At 36.4% G+C, this 15,996-nt stretch overlaps 1 protein-coding gene across 6 annotated transcripts in view; it reads right to left on the bottom strand.

The window, feature by feature from the left end:
• The window catches only part of PATJ (PATJ crumbs cell polarity complex component), a 361,174-nt gene that overhangs the window by 269,460 nt on the left and 75,718 nt on the right, over positions 1-15,996 (bottom strand). For all 6 annotated transcript variants that reach the window (XM_043461136.1, XM_043461135.1, XM_043461132.1 and 3 more), the window contains exon 17: positions 15,172-15,306. In XM_043461136.1, the coding sequence (XP_043317071.1) occupies positions 15,172-15,306 (135 nt within the window). The remainder of the gene's footprint in view (positions 1-15,171; positions 15,307-15,996) is intronic.

Raw genomic sequence — 15,996 nt, forward strand, 5'->3', positions numbered from 1 at the left:
ACGTTCACACTTACTGTCAACTAGGTAAAATAAAATATAAAATTGGCCTATAGTAAACTCGTGAGAGGAAACATGGTAGCTTAATTCAATGTCACTGAAGCTCTCTGCTGATAGTTCACCACACCAAAACACCAGCTCTCCTCTTTGACAGGAGTCCTTCAGCAAAATGAAATGATTCCAAAGAATGACTAGGAAAACAGCTTCACACAGCTGTGAGACAGAAAGTGCTCTACGAATCAGATCTCCTAAGCAATGAGTTCAATGTTGTGGTGACATTATTACAGAATCAGGCTACCGAGTTCTACTCCATAAATAGTTAGTCACATTAGTGTGAGGAATTGTGTTTCAAGGATAATTTGGAAGTCTCTATGTACATTAATTTCTGGATAACATGAGGCAGCTAGCACAGACTATTTGATAAAAGAATTGCTCCAGCTAAATAATGGTCAACTGAGAGAAAACTATGAAAGTAACAAGGAGACAAATATCTGCTTCTTGAAGGGTATACTCATTTCTTTTTTGACTTATTACCTTTTATTGTATTAAAATATATAACATAGGGCTTCCCTGGTGGCTCAATAGTAAAGAATCTGCCTGCCAAGGCAGGAGACATGGATTTGACCCCTGGTCTAGGAAGATCCCACATGCTGCAGAGAAACTAAGCTCATGCAACCATTGAGCCTAAGCTCTAGATCCTGGGAGCAACAACTACTGAGCCCACGGGCAGCAACTACTGAGGCCCGCATGCCCTAGAGCCCGTGCTCTGCAGCAAGAGAAGCCACTGCAGTGAGAAGTCCGTGCACCACAGCTAGAGAATAGCCCCCGCAGCAGTGAAGACCCAGCATAGCCAAAAATAAATAAATACTACAAATAAAATATATAACATAAATTTACCATTTTAAGTGTACAGTTCAGTGGCAAGTATAGCCACATGGTTGTCTACTGTCACCACTATTCAACTCCAGGACATGTTTATCTTCCCAAACTGAAACGCCATGCCCCTTAAATGAGTTTCTATTCCCCCCCTCCCCCCGCCCCCTGCCCAATACTCAGTTTCTGGTAACCACTATTATTTTTTCTGTCTCTATGAATTTGTTGTAGGTTTGAAGACTATACTCTTAAGTGTGGTAATAATTTTTTGAACCAAAGAGTAGTAAGTTAAAATCTAAGTGAGTTAACAGCTAAAATTTGTTTTTAAAATAAGATCTCAAGGAAGTTATTGAAATGGAGAACATAGAAGAAACAATTAAGATTAAAAACAAGACCACCAGCTATTTCATAGTAGAGGTAGGCAGAAGAAGGAATTGAGTGTAAAGAGGGGCAAAGCAAAGGTTCTTTTACACATGCACACATACACAGAGATGTGTAGCTCTTAATGAAAAAATAGTAAATCTGCAGGAGCTCTGATGCACAACTGGCATGAATTAAAATTTCCAGTGACCGATGTCAGTCAGGAAACAGGAATCCAAACATTCTTCTAAAAAGAAGAAAATATAGATAAAGAAAAGACAGTGAAAACAGCCATTCAATCCACTAGTGGTAGAATGGGTGTGTATTAGAAGTAACAAGTTTTGAGCCTCCAGCCTGACTATACAATTTCACAAGTTCTTGATTTCTCTGTGTCAATTTCCTCAATTGTAAAATGAGAAAGTTACACGACAGTTGTGACACGTGACACAGTTGTGATACGTGATAGTTGTGATCCATTTCCCCAACTCCCAAATCCTATGACTAAATTTGACAGAATAGTTTGAATCAAATTTGTTACTAATTCCTAACAAAACAGTCACAAAACCACTATAAAAAGTAGAGAATGACAGAAGTTAATTCAAAACACAGCATCAGCAATGAAAAAGACTACACTTTGGTCACAAACGTGGAATAAATGTAGTCAGCAATGTCTTTTAAGGACTCAAAGAAATGCCACTTAACTACGCAATCTCTAACTTCCTGAGTATTCCACCATCAAAACAAAAGATACAACAAAATATTTACATGTGCTCTTTTTTATGAGATGAATATTAAAGCAACTTTTTTTGGCCATTTCTTGATAGCAACAAAAGACATGTCAGAGACTATTAGCTGAATTAAAATCACTAGCATAGCTCTGGTTTAAGATAACAGGATGTAATTAATTACACTAAAAGAGCATCTTTGACTTGACCAATAAGCTAAGCATTTACTTTTGGGAAAGAGAAAGAAATGGATTTATAGTGAATGCAAGGCAATAACTAAATGATTCTAATGAATAATGACTATGCTATCTTATCAGAATCTAACCCCATTTTTTACTATTTTATAATATAGCCAAGTTGTACTCTAATCATACCAATTACCACAATACCATCACATTCAAACTATAAGTGCCCACAGAATACTTTCAGTGCACTCAAGATAAATTAAACTGATATGGTTCCTGGCTCCTTGTGTCTTATTACTTCCTAAATACTCTTAGGCATTAAGAATAGATTTTTCCACACGTCATACGTAGAATGAAACAGTCCCTGAGCAGCACAGTAAGTACGGCACACAAGGCAATTAAAAGTGCAAGAGAAGAGAAGTGGACAGAGAAACTTGCTAAAAGATCAACATGTAATCTAAAATAGAGGAAAAAATACATAAGCTTGCACATCATTCTATTCTGTATAGTTTCACATTTTAAAAATCTATTTTTTTTTTCAATTTCTCCTTTATTTATTTATTTATTTTTTTTTTCCCAGTGGGTTTTGTCATACATTGATATGAATCAGCCATAGATTTACATGTATTCCCCATCCCGATCCCCCCTCCCACCTCCCTCTCCACCCGATTCCTCTGGGTCTTCCCAGTGCACCAGGCCCGAGCACTTGTCTCAGGCATCCCATCTGGGCTGGTGATCTGTTTCACCATAGATAGTATACATGCTGTTCTTTCTAAACATCCCACCCTCACCTTCTCCCACAGAGTTCAAAAGTCTGTTCTGTACTTCTGTTTCTCTTTTTCTGTTTTGCATATAAGTGAATAGTAAATATGTAAACAATTACAGCAGAGTCCCGTGACTTTATCTTTCCCCCTTCTTAACCTCCTAGTTGATATTCTCCTTGGATACTAAATATTGTCTCTGGATATTTCATCTTTTGAAAATTTTATATCATGCTGTAATTGTTTACATATTTACCATTCACTTCTGGCCCAGGAATTTTACTATTTGTAAGGAAAACAAAACAAAATGAACCACACAGCTGTCCTTTATCTCAAAGCCCCACCATCACTTGGCTGAAATGGCTGAGATTCCACCAGGCTGATGGTAGTACTCAAGGACAAAGTCACACCCTCTATTATAACTCCATTACATCTGCCTACCAATGCAAGAGACACAGATTTGATCCTGGATCTGGGAATATCTTACATGCCACAGATCAGCTACGACCATGTGCCACAACTACTGAGCCTGTGCTCTAAAGCTGGGGAGCCACGGCTACTGAAGCCATGTGCCACAGCTACTAAAATCCTTGCACCCTACAGCCCATACCCTGAAACGAGAGCAATCACCACAACGAGAACCCATGCACTGAAACTAGAGAACAGCTCCTGCTCAGCACAACTAAGAAAAAAGTCCACAGAGCAATGAACACCCAGCACAGCCAAAAATAAATGAATAAAAATATAAAAATATTTTAAAGTAACATTAGTTGAAATGTGTATATACCTAACACAACTGAACTGTACACTTAAAAATTAAGATGGCAAATTTTATGCTATCTGTATTTTACCCAAAAAAATTTTTAGAAGAAAATGAGTTTATAAATAAGATATATCCCTCGATGGACATGAGTTTGAGCAGGCTTCTGGAGTTGGTGATGGACAGGGAAGCCTGGCGTGCTGCAGTCCACGGGGTCGCAGAGAGTCAGACATGACTGAGCGACTGAACTGAACTAAACTGAAACCAATATCCCATTATCTTCTAGAAAAAAACTATATTAGTTGAAAGTCATTATGATGCCGGAAAAGTATAAACACAGAAAACTTTTAAAAGCTTTATTTAAGTATTAGTTTTAAATTTTATTTTAATTTTCCAAACAAATTACTCTCAGCTTAAGCTAAACAGTTACAGATACCAGCTGAGTGATACTGTTCAACCTGTTTAATCTCTGAGACTTGAGTTTCTCACTGTAAGTGGAAATGACAATAATACAGATTTTGTAGAGTTATTAAAGGCATTAAATGAGATAAGGCATGATTAAGTACTTGGAAAGCCCACAGTAATCACTTCATAAGTGCTTTTACTCTTATTCTTGCTATAACTCCTTTTATTACTGTTTACCAGGAAGATGATGGAAAAGAAGTTGATTGGACATATGTGTTTGAGGAGTTAACAATTACCGTCTTATCTACTGCCTTCTAAATTCAACTGAGCATGTGTGTTTTAGACCAACAGTGCTATCAATTCCTAAACCATCCCTGATATTACCCTTACATTTTATTTATTTATTTTTTTGTTTTCTTTTACCCTTACATTTTAATACATGACAATGAAGTGTTGACCTCATACTCTCCAGATATGCAGACCTCTGCACCTAAAGGGAGGCTCTTGCTAAACCACCCCTGACAATACACTAAGGGAGGCTGAGGGCAGCATGGGCTACTTAGTCCTCACTCCCTCTTAAAGCAGACACTGAAAGACAGGAGCCACTCTACCCTGTGAGCTTCTCTGACAACCACCATCAAAGGACACAGGATGCTCTTCATTCTTTAGAGAAGATTCTGTGATTTTTTTTTTTTTTCAGTCCTTGAAAGGGCAACCAGCACTCTGGGATATGTAGCACACAACATGCAGAACAAAACTTTGCCAACTTTGAAACCACACAGGAAAAACGGTAAGGAGTCCTACTAGGAAACATAAGGTAAAACATGTACAGTTTCTACTCTCTGGGGGTGAACTGGCCATTGGGTCTTTAAAGAGCTTTGGCTAGATAAGAGGAGTAAGAGCAAGAGGCCACAAGGATTCAGGGAAACGTGAAGTCAACCTTCCGGGACCGTAATAAGTATTTGTCTCTGGAAAGAGAATTAGAAATTTTCATCATCTTTCACTGAAGCCACAATTATGAAGAATCAGTGCTGTTTCTGGTCTAAAAGCCGTACTTTCACGCTGCTGGACCACAGACTTGGGAGCCCAGCTCCACTGCTTACTAACTGGATGATCCTGGGCAAATTCCTTAGCCTCCTGTCATCAGGTTTCTCATCTATAAAATGAGGATGACTGTAGGACGTACCTCAAGGTGCTATAGAGACAACTAAACCAGTGCGTATAAGCAGGATATGATTACTGGCTGTTATTATCATCATGTGAAATGGTAACCATATCTTATAAATATTAGAAAATTTGTCAAAGAATTTTTTTCATTAAAAGGAATAAAACATGAAAGTTTAGATAGATATTAAACAGTTCACAGTTACTAAAGAAAATAAAGACAGGAAATCAGGGTCAAGTTATCAACTCTAGGACATTCCTGTGCCTACTACCTGTTTGTGTACAAAGCGTGCCTCAGTTCCCCATGAGGCCTCTCTGGATCCTAAGAAACAATTATCACAAAGTCTCCTAGCCTCACTTCTACCATTGCTAAAATCATAATGTATTATAGAGAATTGTCCCAAAGTCTGTTTCCTTCATTCTATTTTAACATACATTTATTTATCCACTGTCACTTTACTCCCAGTTGAATTTAAACTCCATAAGGACACAGGGTCTCTTACCTACTTTGTTTATTTCTATATTCCCAGTGTCTGGAACAATGCCTAGCATAGAAGATGCCCCATATACATTTGTTAAATAAGATCTTGAAAGGAAGTGGATCCTTTCATCTTTATATCCCCATGCCAGTTCATAAATGAATAATAATTTCTGGAAGGAGATAATGAATAATAAGTATAGCAAGTCTATGCTTAGACTTTATTTTTACAAATCATCATCATCATTTTTCAGTAACTAGGAACACATTATTTTATATCCAGAAAAGCATAGGCATTTATATACATCTTTTATTTAGTTTTTATAGCTTTAAAAGACAAATATTATTTCTATTTTAGAGATTATTATATAAGAAAGATTAACAGGCTTGTCCAAAGTCCTAGGAGGACGTCATAGCCAGAAGACGAATCCTGGTCCTTTCTGGTGCTATGTTCACAGTGGCATCCTGGTGAACATAATACCTGATTAAAGTAAAACACAGACGGAACTGCCATAAGCAAAACTTGAGCCCTAGAAAGGGGTATGTCAAGATCAGGCAGATGATCTCCTTTCATGCCTCATTAACAAATTAGGCTTTTGGTACCAGAAGGAGGCCACATCACTGTCCAGCCCTCACTGGGAGAGCATGGCTTCTCTGGATCATTGCCCAGCTCCAGACGACACCCACAAACAGGGCAGCACAGCACAAACCAACGTGCCTTAGGAAAACAGGTTCGTAATACCTGTTGGTGGATCTGATTCCATCCTTCTGTCACACTCTAGGAAGGGCTATGACTTTCATCTACTAGCATGGTTCTCAACACTGACATCAGAATCCAGTGGGAACTTGCAAAGCACACCCACACATAGAGGTAGACTGGTGATGAAACACCTCTAGAGACTGAGTTTTCTCTTTAGACAAACTCCGTTTTGCAGGGGGGGAAGTTATTGTTCTGTTTTTAGTTACACGGGAGACAGAGATGCAAAGCCAGACTGACAGTCACTAACTTCCTGGAATATCTTGAGCATTTCATAGAAAAGAGATATTTACCAGGTATTGCAGTAGACCTGACCCCCTTTATGCCTATATTTTAGCTTTCCACGGTCATTTCATAAACACTGATATTTATCATTCGGCCATTTCTAGAATACTCACTAAAGGTAATGTAACAAATGTATCATTTTCAGAATCTCCTCCTCCTCAGCAATGCCTTCTATATGATGCAGAAACAGTCCGTAAGAAACATTTATGAAAAGGAGAGTGACCCTATGAGAAAGCACCATCCAGCTGACAAGCAGTTGCTGTCTGCCCTCTATTCTCTCTCTCCCCTGTTAGACACAATGGGATTTTTTGCCAAATTCATATTCCAGAGGAGCCATGAAATTCCCACAAAGTTCAACATCAGGCCTGACTTAAGATCTTTAAGGCCTCCTGCTAACTTCATCCCCCTGCAGCTGCCTTGCTAAGGCAAGCTTTTGATCTGTACTATCTGGATTTCAAGCTGATATACACACAGCCTCTTTGATCTCTGATTAAGTGGCTTCTGGTCTCCTGATGCCTTTAGTCTTGCTGCACTGTGGTGTTTGCGAGTCAGTCATCATCCTGAGCACACTACAAACTCCACACACCAGGAGTGGCCTCCCTTCATTCACCCACTTCGCAGGCTTAAAAAGCAATCTTTAAGCCATGAGAGAATTTCCCCAGTAGCCACAATCAATCCACTCCATGAACACACTATGAAGAATTATTTTTCAAATGAAGCAGCTTAAAATGATTTAAAGGATACGGAACTTTCCCATAGAGGGGAAGGAAGCAAATCCTCTGTGAAAAGAAATCTTCAGCCCAGTTGGCACTGGAGCTTACAGTACTTTGATGTTAATAAAAATAAATATGGATAGGGATCAGGGATGAGCAAAGTTTGGGTCTTTATCAGTCCTAAGTTCCACTGAGCAAAAGTGACCTTTAAATGCAGCTGCATGGTTTGTTCAACAGGAGGCTAAGGGATATATTGATATTTCCAAGAACACAGATACTACCATTAGGAGCAGACTGACTGCATTTTACTTAGTACCAGTAACTTAATTCTACATGGATGAATAAGACCCAGAGTTCCTTAAAAAAAATAAAAATAAAAACAGCAAGAAAAAAAAAACAAAACCAGATGCTGGTGGCCGTGTTATAAGATTCCTTGAGCATTAAAGTGGAACTGTGTAACAGCTTACAATACATTTCTGTCCTGAATATTTTAGATTCTGAGAACAGTACAGGTTTGAACCTGACTTTTTAATGTTACTAATATAGGTACTACTACATGTTTAAATTATATCAATATCTATCAGGTTCTATACCCCAGATCCTATAATCTATTGGCACGAACATAAAGACACTGGGCTTCTACAAGTTACTAAAGACTATGTAATGATAGTAGCATTCACCCAAAATCTCACCAACTGAGCTACAGGGAATCCCCTCAAAATCTCAAATCTTGTTGCAAATATTAAGTCCTTAATCGCTTTCATTTTTAAAGTCCAGCTTCTGATAACCAGATTACAAGTGGTGGAAAAAATAGGAATAGATTTGGGTGCACTAATATCATAGTCCAAATATAAAGAGTTTATGCCCTCTCTTAGCTACACGTGAAAGTAAGTGAAAGTGTTAGTTGCTTAGTCATGTCTGATTCTTTGCAACCCCATGGACTGTAGCCTGCCAGGCTCCTCTGCCCCTGGAATTCTCCAGGCAAGAATACTGGAGTGGGTTGCCATTCCTTTCTCCATCTCTTAGCTATAAAGGTCAATAAATTAATTACTGACAATATAAAGTTAAAACAAAGTTGATAGTTATATATTGCTATTACTTAATCTGTCTATATTGTAGAAAACCATTAGCAAACCCATGAATTATGCACCTACTTACACTTTATCTTTCAGAAAATTATTTAAACAAAGAAATTACAGAAGACATCAATTTTAAGTGGTCTAAGTACATGAGTCTCACAAACATTTATGTTCAAGCAGTTTGGTAAAAATGTACCAAAATTTAAGGGATCTTTTGATGAACAATTCCTCTTCTAGGAATTTATCACAAGATTTACTTGCATATTTTTATAAAAGAGTATGACAAGGATATCCACTACAGTCTCATTTAAATACCCCCCAACTAAGTACAGGAACTTGGTTAAATAACTTATTGCACAACAGCAATAATATAGTACGCAGGCATTTAAAAATATTAGGTAGCTGTAGGGGCTTCCCAGGTGGTCCTAGCGGTAAAGAACCCACCTGCCAATGCAAGAGACTCAAGAGACAAGTGTTCAATCCCTGGGTCAGGAAGATCCCCTGGAGGAGGGCATGGGAACCCATTCCAGTATTCTTGCCTAGAGAATCCCATGGACAGAGGAAAAAGGTGGGCTACAGTCCATAGGGTCTCAAAGAGTCAGACACGACAGAAGCGACTTAACACGTAAATATCAAAGTGCAAGAACATATAATTGAAGGGGGGAAAGCAATGTACTGAAAGATAGTATGACATATTCTATTTATGCATTAAAAAATTAAAAAACATTAAACAATCAGAAAACTACCATTATATAATTGTGCCTGTATAAAATATCTCTGGGAGGACGGACAAGAAAATCAGGAGTTTTTATCTGGGACATAAAAAGTGAGGGGTTATGATCAGAAGTATGTATACCCATCACAGGATAGCATTACGTACCTTTGAATGTTTACACACTATGTATATACTACTTATTTTTAAAACACTTTTAATATGTACCAAAAGTTATTCTGTTGCACACATAAGAAAAAAAATACATACATGAAATATATATACTCCCAATAATTTTCAAAATATTTTTAAGAATTCCATCTAATAGAGTAAGTCAGGTAAAAACTGCACATTAGGTTTTTCTCACAAATACTAAGGAATAATATATCCAAGACTCAGCAGTACTGCAATGTTTTATATTCATATTTATACTATTTAAGTTTTATAACCCATTTCTTCTAAGAAAAATTAATCACTGTTCATTTTTATAGGGAGTTATATTTTTATGATTTTTTTTTTAATCAGCAATCTTTGGTCTTTCAAACAAGTTCTTCAAGTGTTACTAACAGTATTTATGTATGAGTTACCTCTCAATGGCTGTGCTATCACGCTTTCTATTTTTCTTTCTCTCAGTGTCTGAGATAAACCCAAAACCTTTCAAAAATACCTGCTTTGGCAAAAGTTGAATTTGGTTTCCATATCAGGAAGGGAGAGAACTGAGAAATGGGATGTAGGAGGACGAGAATTATTGGTTAATAAATTTTACCTGCTAAATCACTGAAATTCAAAAGTATCAAGGATGGCAATATCATGGCTAATGTTCAAAAACTGGCTAACGTCAAACATTTCCAGTGAATTATAATCATGAGAGGTTATTTAAAGTTCAACATAAATCAAAACACCAGAAAATATCCACTTGCGATGTTTAATTTACAAGGTCAACTGAAGGTAAAATCCACACACTTCCAAATTTATCTCAAGCTTTTTGGTAGAAATTAAAAATTACAGACTCTCAGACTACCTAATAATTGCTTCATTATTGAACATTATTCCACAACAAATTACTTACACTAATTTAGGATTCTTAAATTCGTAATCATTTTCGTTTGAAGCAATAAACACTAGCTTTTACACAGTGCATATAAGCACACTCTATTAATTTTTAATACTTACTAAACTTTCATGTAACCATTGAAAATGAGAATACTATCTAGCAGCTTGTCTTTAAGATACAAAACTGTTTAGCAAGCTGAAAAAACAGGAAGATTTGCTGCAATAGATTTATTACAGGAATTCTCTGTAATAAAATAAGCAGGGAAATATCATTGATAAGTAAAGAAGCAGTATGTGTGGTGGTTAAAAGCACACATTCTGGCTGTTCAAACTCCAGTTTTGCCATATAGTAGCTGTGTGAATTTGGACAACTAACTTAACCTCTCTGTTCCTCTGGTTCCTCACTTCTGAAATGAAGATAACAATAGTACATATTTCATAGTTCTCATTAGGAATACATTAAGCAATTAGAACAGAGACTAGCGAACAGCAAACACTCACCATATGTTAGCTATTATTGAATTTGTATTAATTACCTGGATTAATATTAGGATTAATGCCAATATGAAAGTGAAAGTCACTCAGTCGTGTCCGACTCTTTGTGACCCCATGGACTATACAGTCCATGGAATTTTCCACGCCAGAATACTGGAGTGGGTAGCCTTTCCCTTCTCCAGGAGATCTTCCCAACCCAGGGATCATACCCAGGTCCCCCACATTGCAGGCAGATTCTTTACCAGTTGAGCCACAAGGGAAGCCCAAGAATGCTGGAGTGGGTAGCCTATCCCTTCTCCAGGGAATCTTCCTGACCTAGGAATCCAACCAGGGTCTCCTGCATTGCAGGCGGATTCTTTACCAACTGAGCTATGAGGGAAGCCCAATATCAATATGAGCATTGGTTATATTTCCAAGAATAAAGACAATACACATCATAATGGGGAATCAAGACAAAGATAAGTAGGGCACAGTATGTAAACTACTTATCTTTGTCTGGCAAAAAAAAAATTATACTATAAAAACTTATAACCAAATTTCTGAAAAATTCTATATTGCTTAGAAACAGTACACAGTTGAACCATAACATTCATGCTCTTGACAAACTGTCCACATCATTGTTTTCTATAACACAATCCTATAAGGCATGACATTATGTGACAAAGGACTCTTCCAATATGGTACACACACAGGGTCAGAATTTAAGTAACCATAACATGAAGCAATATCTAGACATACATGAGACTAACAAATATCCTACTTCCATTCAAATCACAGCCAAAAAAGCTACAATCACTTTACCCTAAATTTAATGAGGACACTTACAACCTGAATCATATTTACTAAGTCTTCTATGTTGCTTTCTCCTCTTCCTTTGCCCCAGTCTATTTAAAATGCTTTTCATGCAAATGAATTGCCACACTTTCCTCTCTGGCCGTATGACTCAGCTGTAGAACAGTGTATCTCACTCAGTTCTTTCACCGAAGTACAGAGATCTGCTTCTTTTCTCTGCTCAGCTACACAGCTTCCATCACTGGTGAATCACTGCATTACCTGTCCAGATTGTCACCCCATCGTTCCAAGGCTGATTCAAGACTCTTTGTCTGCTCACTCATTGCTTCCTGAGGTTTGGCTCAATTTAGGTAAAAAGTAAATTTCTGGGCTATAACCACAATTGGGTAATTCACATATGAGTCATCAAGCGTTGGCTGCATTTGAGAACATAATTTTACACTTAAATTTAAACTTCACTAAACAAAGGTAAAGAGAAAGTGAAGTCATTCAGTCGTGTCCTACTCTTCGGATCCCATGGACTGTAGCCCACCAGGCTCCTCTGTCCGTGGGATTTTCCAGGCAAGAATACTGGGGTGGGTTGTCATTTCCTTCTCCAGGAGATCTTCCTGACCCAGGGACTGAACCCAGGTCTCCCGAATGGTAGGCAGACGCCTTACCGTCTGAGCCACCAAGGAAGTCCTTACAAAGGTGTCTACTCATCAGTTTCTCTAACTAGATGGTTAAAATTGACGGGATACAAAAATACTGTACTATGGTTCCCTCTTTGAGGACAATATCAAGACCTTTTGTGCTTGTTTTCTAAATTAGATGGTTACTAATAACACTGACATTTCCAAAATAATATAACATTTCCCACTTCTTAACATATTAACTTACTTAATCCAAAACAATTGTTTGAGCCAAACATTATCCTCATTTTATACATAAAGAAATGGTAAAAACACCTACAAATTAGATATTGTATCTAATTTTGTCAGGCTCTTGAGGAAGTTCTTATTTTTCTAGAGAAAAACTCTTTAGGGAGAAACGTGGTTAACTTAAAATTCCTAACTTTTCAATCTCTTCAATACTGCTAATGCAGGTCCTTTACAACCTGGAAGCTCTCCCACTCTACTAAAGTATTCTCTCTGTGGTTAAGATATTCCTATAGCACTTCTTATTTGAAATATGCTAAGCCTGGAGTTGGGGGTGAAGATCAGCATCAGCCCTATTCAGCTGCCTAATCAATTCATACATGAAGCATCAAATTCAATAATAACCAGGAATGTGGCCTCTCATGGCTTTTGCTAAACTTTCACCTGGCCCTGCAAAAAATATTTTTGAACTTTAGAATTTATTACCTAATTATCAACAAGGGATGGTACAACCAATTAATTAACTTGCTCAAAACCAAATTTTAAATTGTGTTTACGTGCCATCTAAATGTCAAAGTAGATAACAGTTCTACACACGGCTGACAAATGGTGAAACCATGTTGTGTACAACTACAAACGTATTTAAGACTGACTTAAGAAAAACATTCAACTTAAGACAATGCTTTTTCTTCCAAGGTTTAGCTGTAGAAATAAATATGCTGAGCCCTTTAATGTGAATCAAAGTAGCATTTAGAAAATGAAATTTTTATTCAATCAGTTCTCCCATAAGCACAAAAGCAAGAATATCTAACATTTATTTTGTAGTAAAATTACTTTATATAATCTGTGCAGAAATAAACATCTATATGTATAATGGTGATTGTGAGGAAGATGGGATGGGGGGGGTACCTAGAATTTTACAAATAAAAATAAAATCCAAAAAAAACAAAACAAAGGTTGTTACAACACACACCTATATGAATACAATGAAAAGTGTTCAGCACTGACTCATATACATAGATAATACACACACATATATATACTATACTATATGTGTGTGTGTAAAGCTTAGAACTGATCAAATGAATTTTTCTCTTAGCTTGGGATTAAACTGTTAAAGACTATCAAGTTTTTCTTTCCATCTTCTACTGATGTTTTTGAGTCTTTAATTTCTGAAGCATTTCTCTAACATGTGCAATATTCTAAATATAAAACTTGCAGATAACATTTTTAAATAGATAAGAGCAATCATTATAATAACGCAAAAACATATAGATTCCAATAATAGTGGAAATACAGCTGAATATCTAAGACCACATCTGAAAGGGGTTTTCTAAACTAAATCCCAATTATCAACATGTTAACAACAACAATAAAGACAACTGAATGTGTTCATTCAGTCCAAGTTAATTTCATCTAACCTAAATGTTACTCAATCATTATGCAAATATTTATCAATCACCAACATCTGTACTAGATAGTAGGGCAACGCTGAAGAGGAAAAAGTATCAGCCATTTATTTTATATACCCTAATATTAACCAACATATAAACTCCCAGAATCTTACAGTATTAATATCTCTCGATAAAGATTTCTCAAAATATGCATTATTTGGAATCAACAACTCACAATTCAATAATATGCCAAAGAGAACTTCCAATAACGAAGAGGGTTATCTGGCACAGAAATATGCCAGCAAAAATAAAATAGACATAATCTATTTCAGTAATCTTAAATCACACTGCCAAAATATGGAATTTAATGTTCTTACATAATTCTCAAAGTATTTTTCTTTCCATCTATTCCCGATTGCCTTATTTTAAAAAAAAATTGATTTTTATATCACTTGGCATTTTATGTGCTTTGATAGAGTACATTTTGCTTTATTAAACCACAATGTGTTTAGGCAGCACTAATGTATTAAAATATGCATCTTTAAAGTGAAGAGATTTCTTGCCAACAGTTTTAATTCCCCATGATAATCAGATGGTCTAAAAATACTTTAACTGGTAAACTGGTATAACATATAAATGTCTTATTATGACCTTTCACTTTGCTCTCCCCAGCCCAAATGCATCAGTAACTTTACTGTAGTTATAATTAGGAGGCATACAAATACATAAATATTATATGTTCTATATTAAATATAAACTTCACCAAGAACAGTTCTACTTAGTTACACTCACTGAGATTAATAGGGAAGCAAAACCATAAAAACCTTCCTCTGAAACGAAGGGAGAGGAGAGTGAGAATTGGGAATGACTGCTAACATGTATAGGGTTTTTTTCTGAGGTGATGAAAATATTCTTAAATTAGACCATGGTGAAAATTGCACAACTTCAATATACTAAAAACAACCGAACTGTATGCTTTAAATGGGTGAATTTTATGGTATGTGAAATATATCTCAATAAAGTTGGAGGGAAAAAAAACTTCCATATAAAAAAATTCATCAAGTTCCAGTCTCTAAAAGCATCCATGGGTATAAAACTATCACTTCCCTTATTGTTCAGTTATTATATTATCTAGCATTTTATTAACTAAGGGATGTATCAACTTTAAAGGTAACAACAGAAATTATAATACCCTGTGCCTTTGGATAGTTGCATTTTACATTAAACAACTCAGTTTTGCCTAAGTCGGTAGGAGCTTTAAACAATTACTACTTCATATAACTTTAATACAAACTGTTTCAAAAAATTCTATACAGGTTCTTATACCTGGTAATCCAAAATGCTGAATCCCAAGCCTTTATGATCTTTCACTAGTTCAACAATCTTGACTTCAGAAGACCACAGTGCTAATTCCCCATCATCATCATCTTCTTCGGTATTGACATCTACACTGTGTTCAGCCTGAAATAACAAGGAACATAAATGCTTCAAAACACTTTCCTTTCAATACTGAAAAGAATAAACACATCAGCAATCTCATTGCTTCTCCTCAAACAGAGGATACTTTTTGGCATGCATAGTTTTTCTTTTTAATCTTTTTAAAAGGGGCATGCACTGAGGCACATAGACTTAATATAAAATCTTCATGAAAATTAAAGCACTGAAAAAAACCAGATTGTTCATATAGTTTCTTTTTTTAAGTTAAAGTATCTGTTTCATTCAAAGTATTAACACTGACCTCTTATACTAAAATGAGTTCTGTCATCCCATTAGAAGCATAAAAGGAAAAATATGCAATTTAAGAAAATATGAAAACATCACACAAAGTCAAAGCTTATAAGACATTTCGGTAGCAACACCTGAATTTATAATTACAATGAGAGCGAGAAAGATACCCACACAGACAGAGGCTAGGACAGGACACAGGTATACCACTTCTTTTGGCTCCTAGAAGTTTTCGAGAAAAATTTAACTAGAAAAGAAAGTTGAAAAAAATCCAAGTCTTTGGGACTCTTGTAAGTCTAAAAACAGGTGACAATCAGAGTTGAAACAATGAAACCCTGATACCGGAGGAAGTAGGCCTGCACAATGGTCCAGCACACAGATCCTTGGTTACTTTCCCTGACTGCACACTCCTGCACCTGGCTACTC

Source organism: Cervus canadensis, chromosome 2 (genome assembly GCF_019320065.1).
Source record: "Cervus canadensis isolate Bull #8, Minnesota chromosome 2, ASM1932006v1, whole genome shotgun sequence".
NCBI lineage: Eukaryota > Metazoa > Chordata > Mammalia > Artiodactyla > Cervidae > Cervus > Cervus canadensis.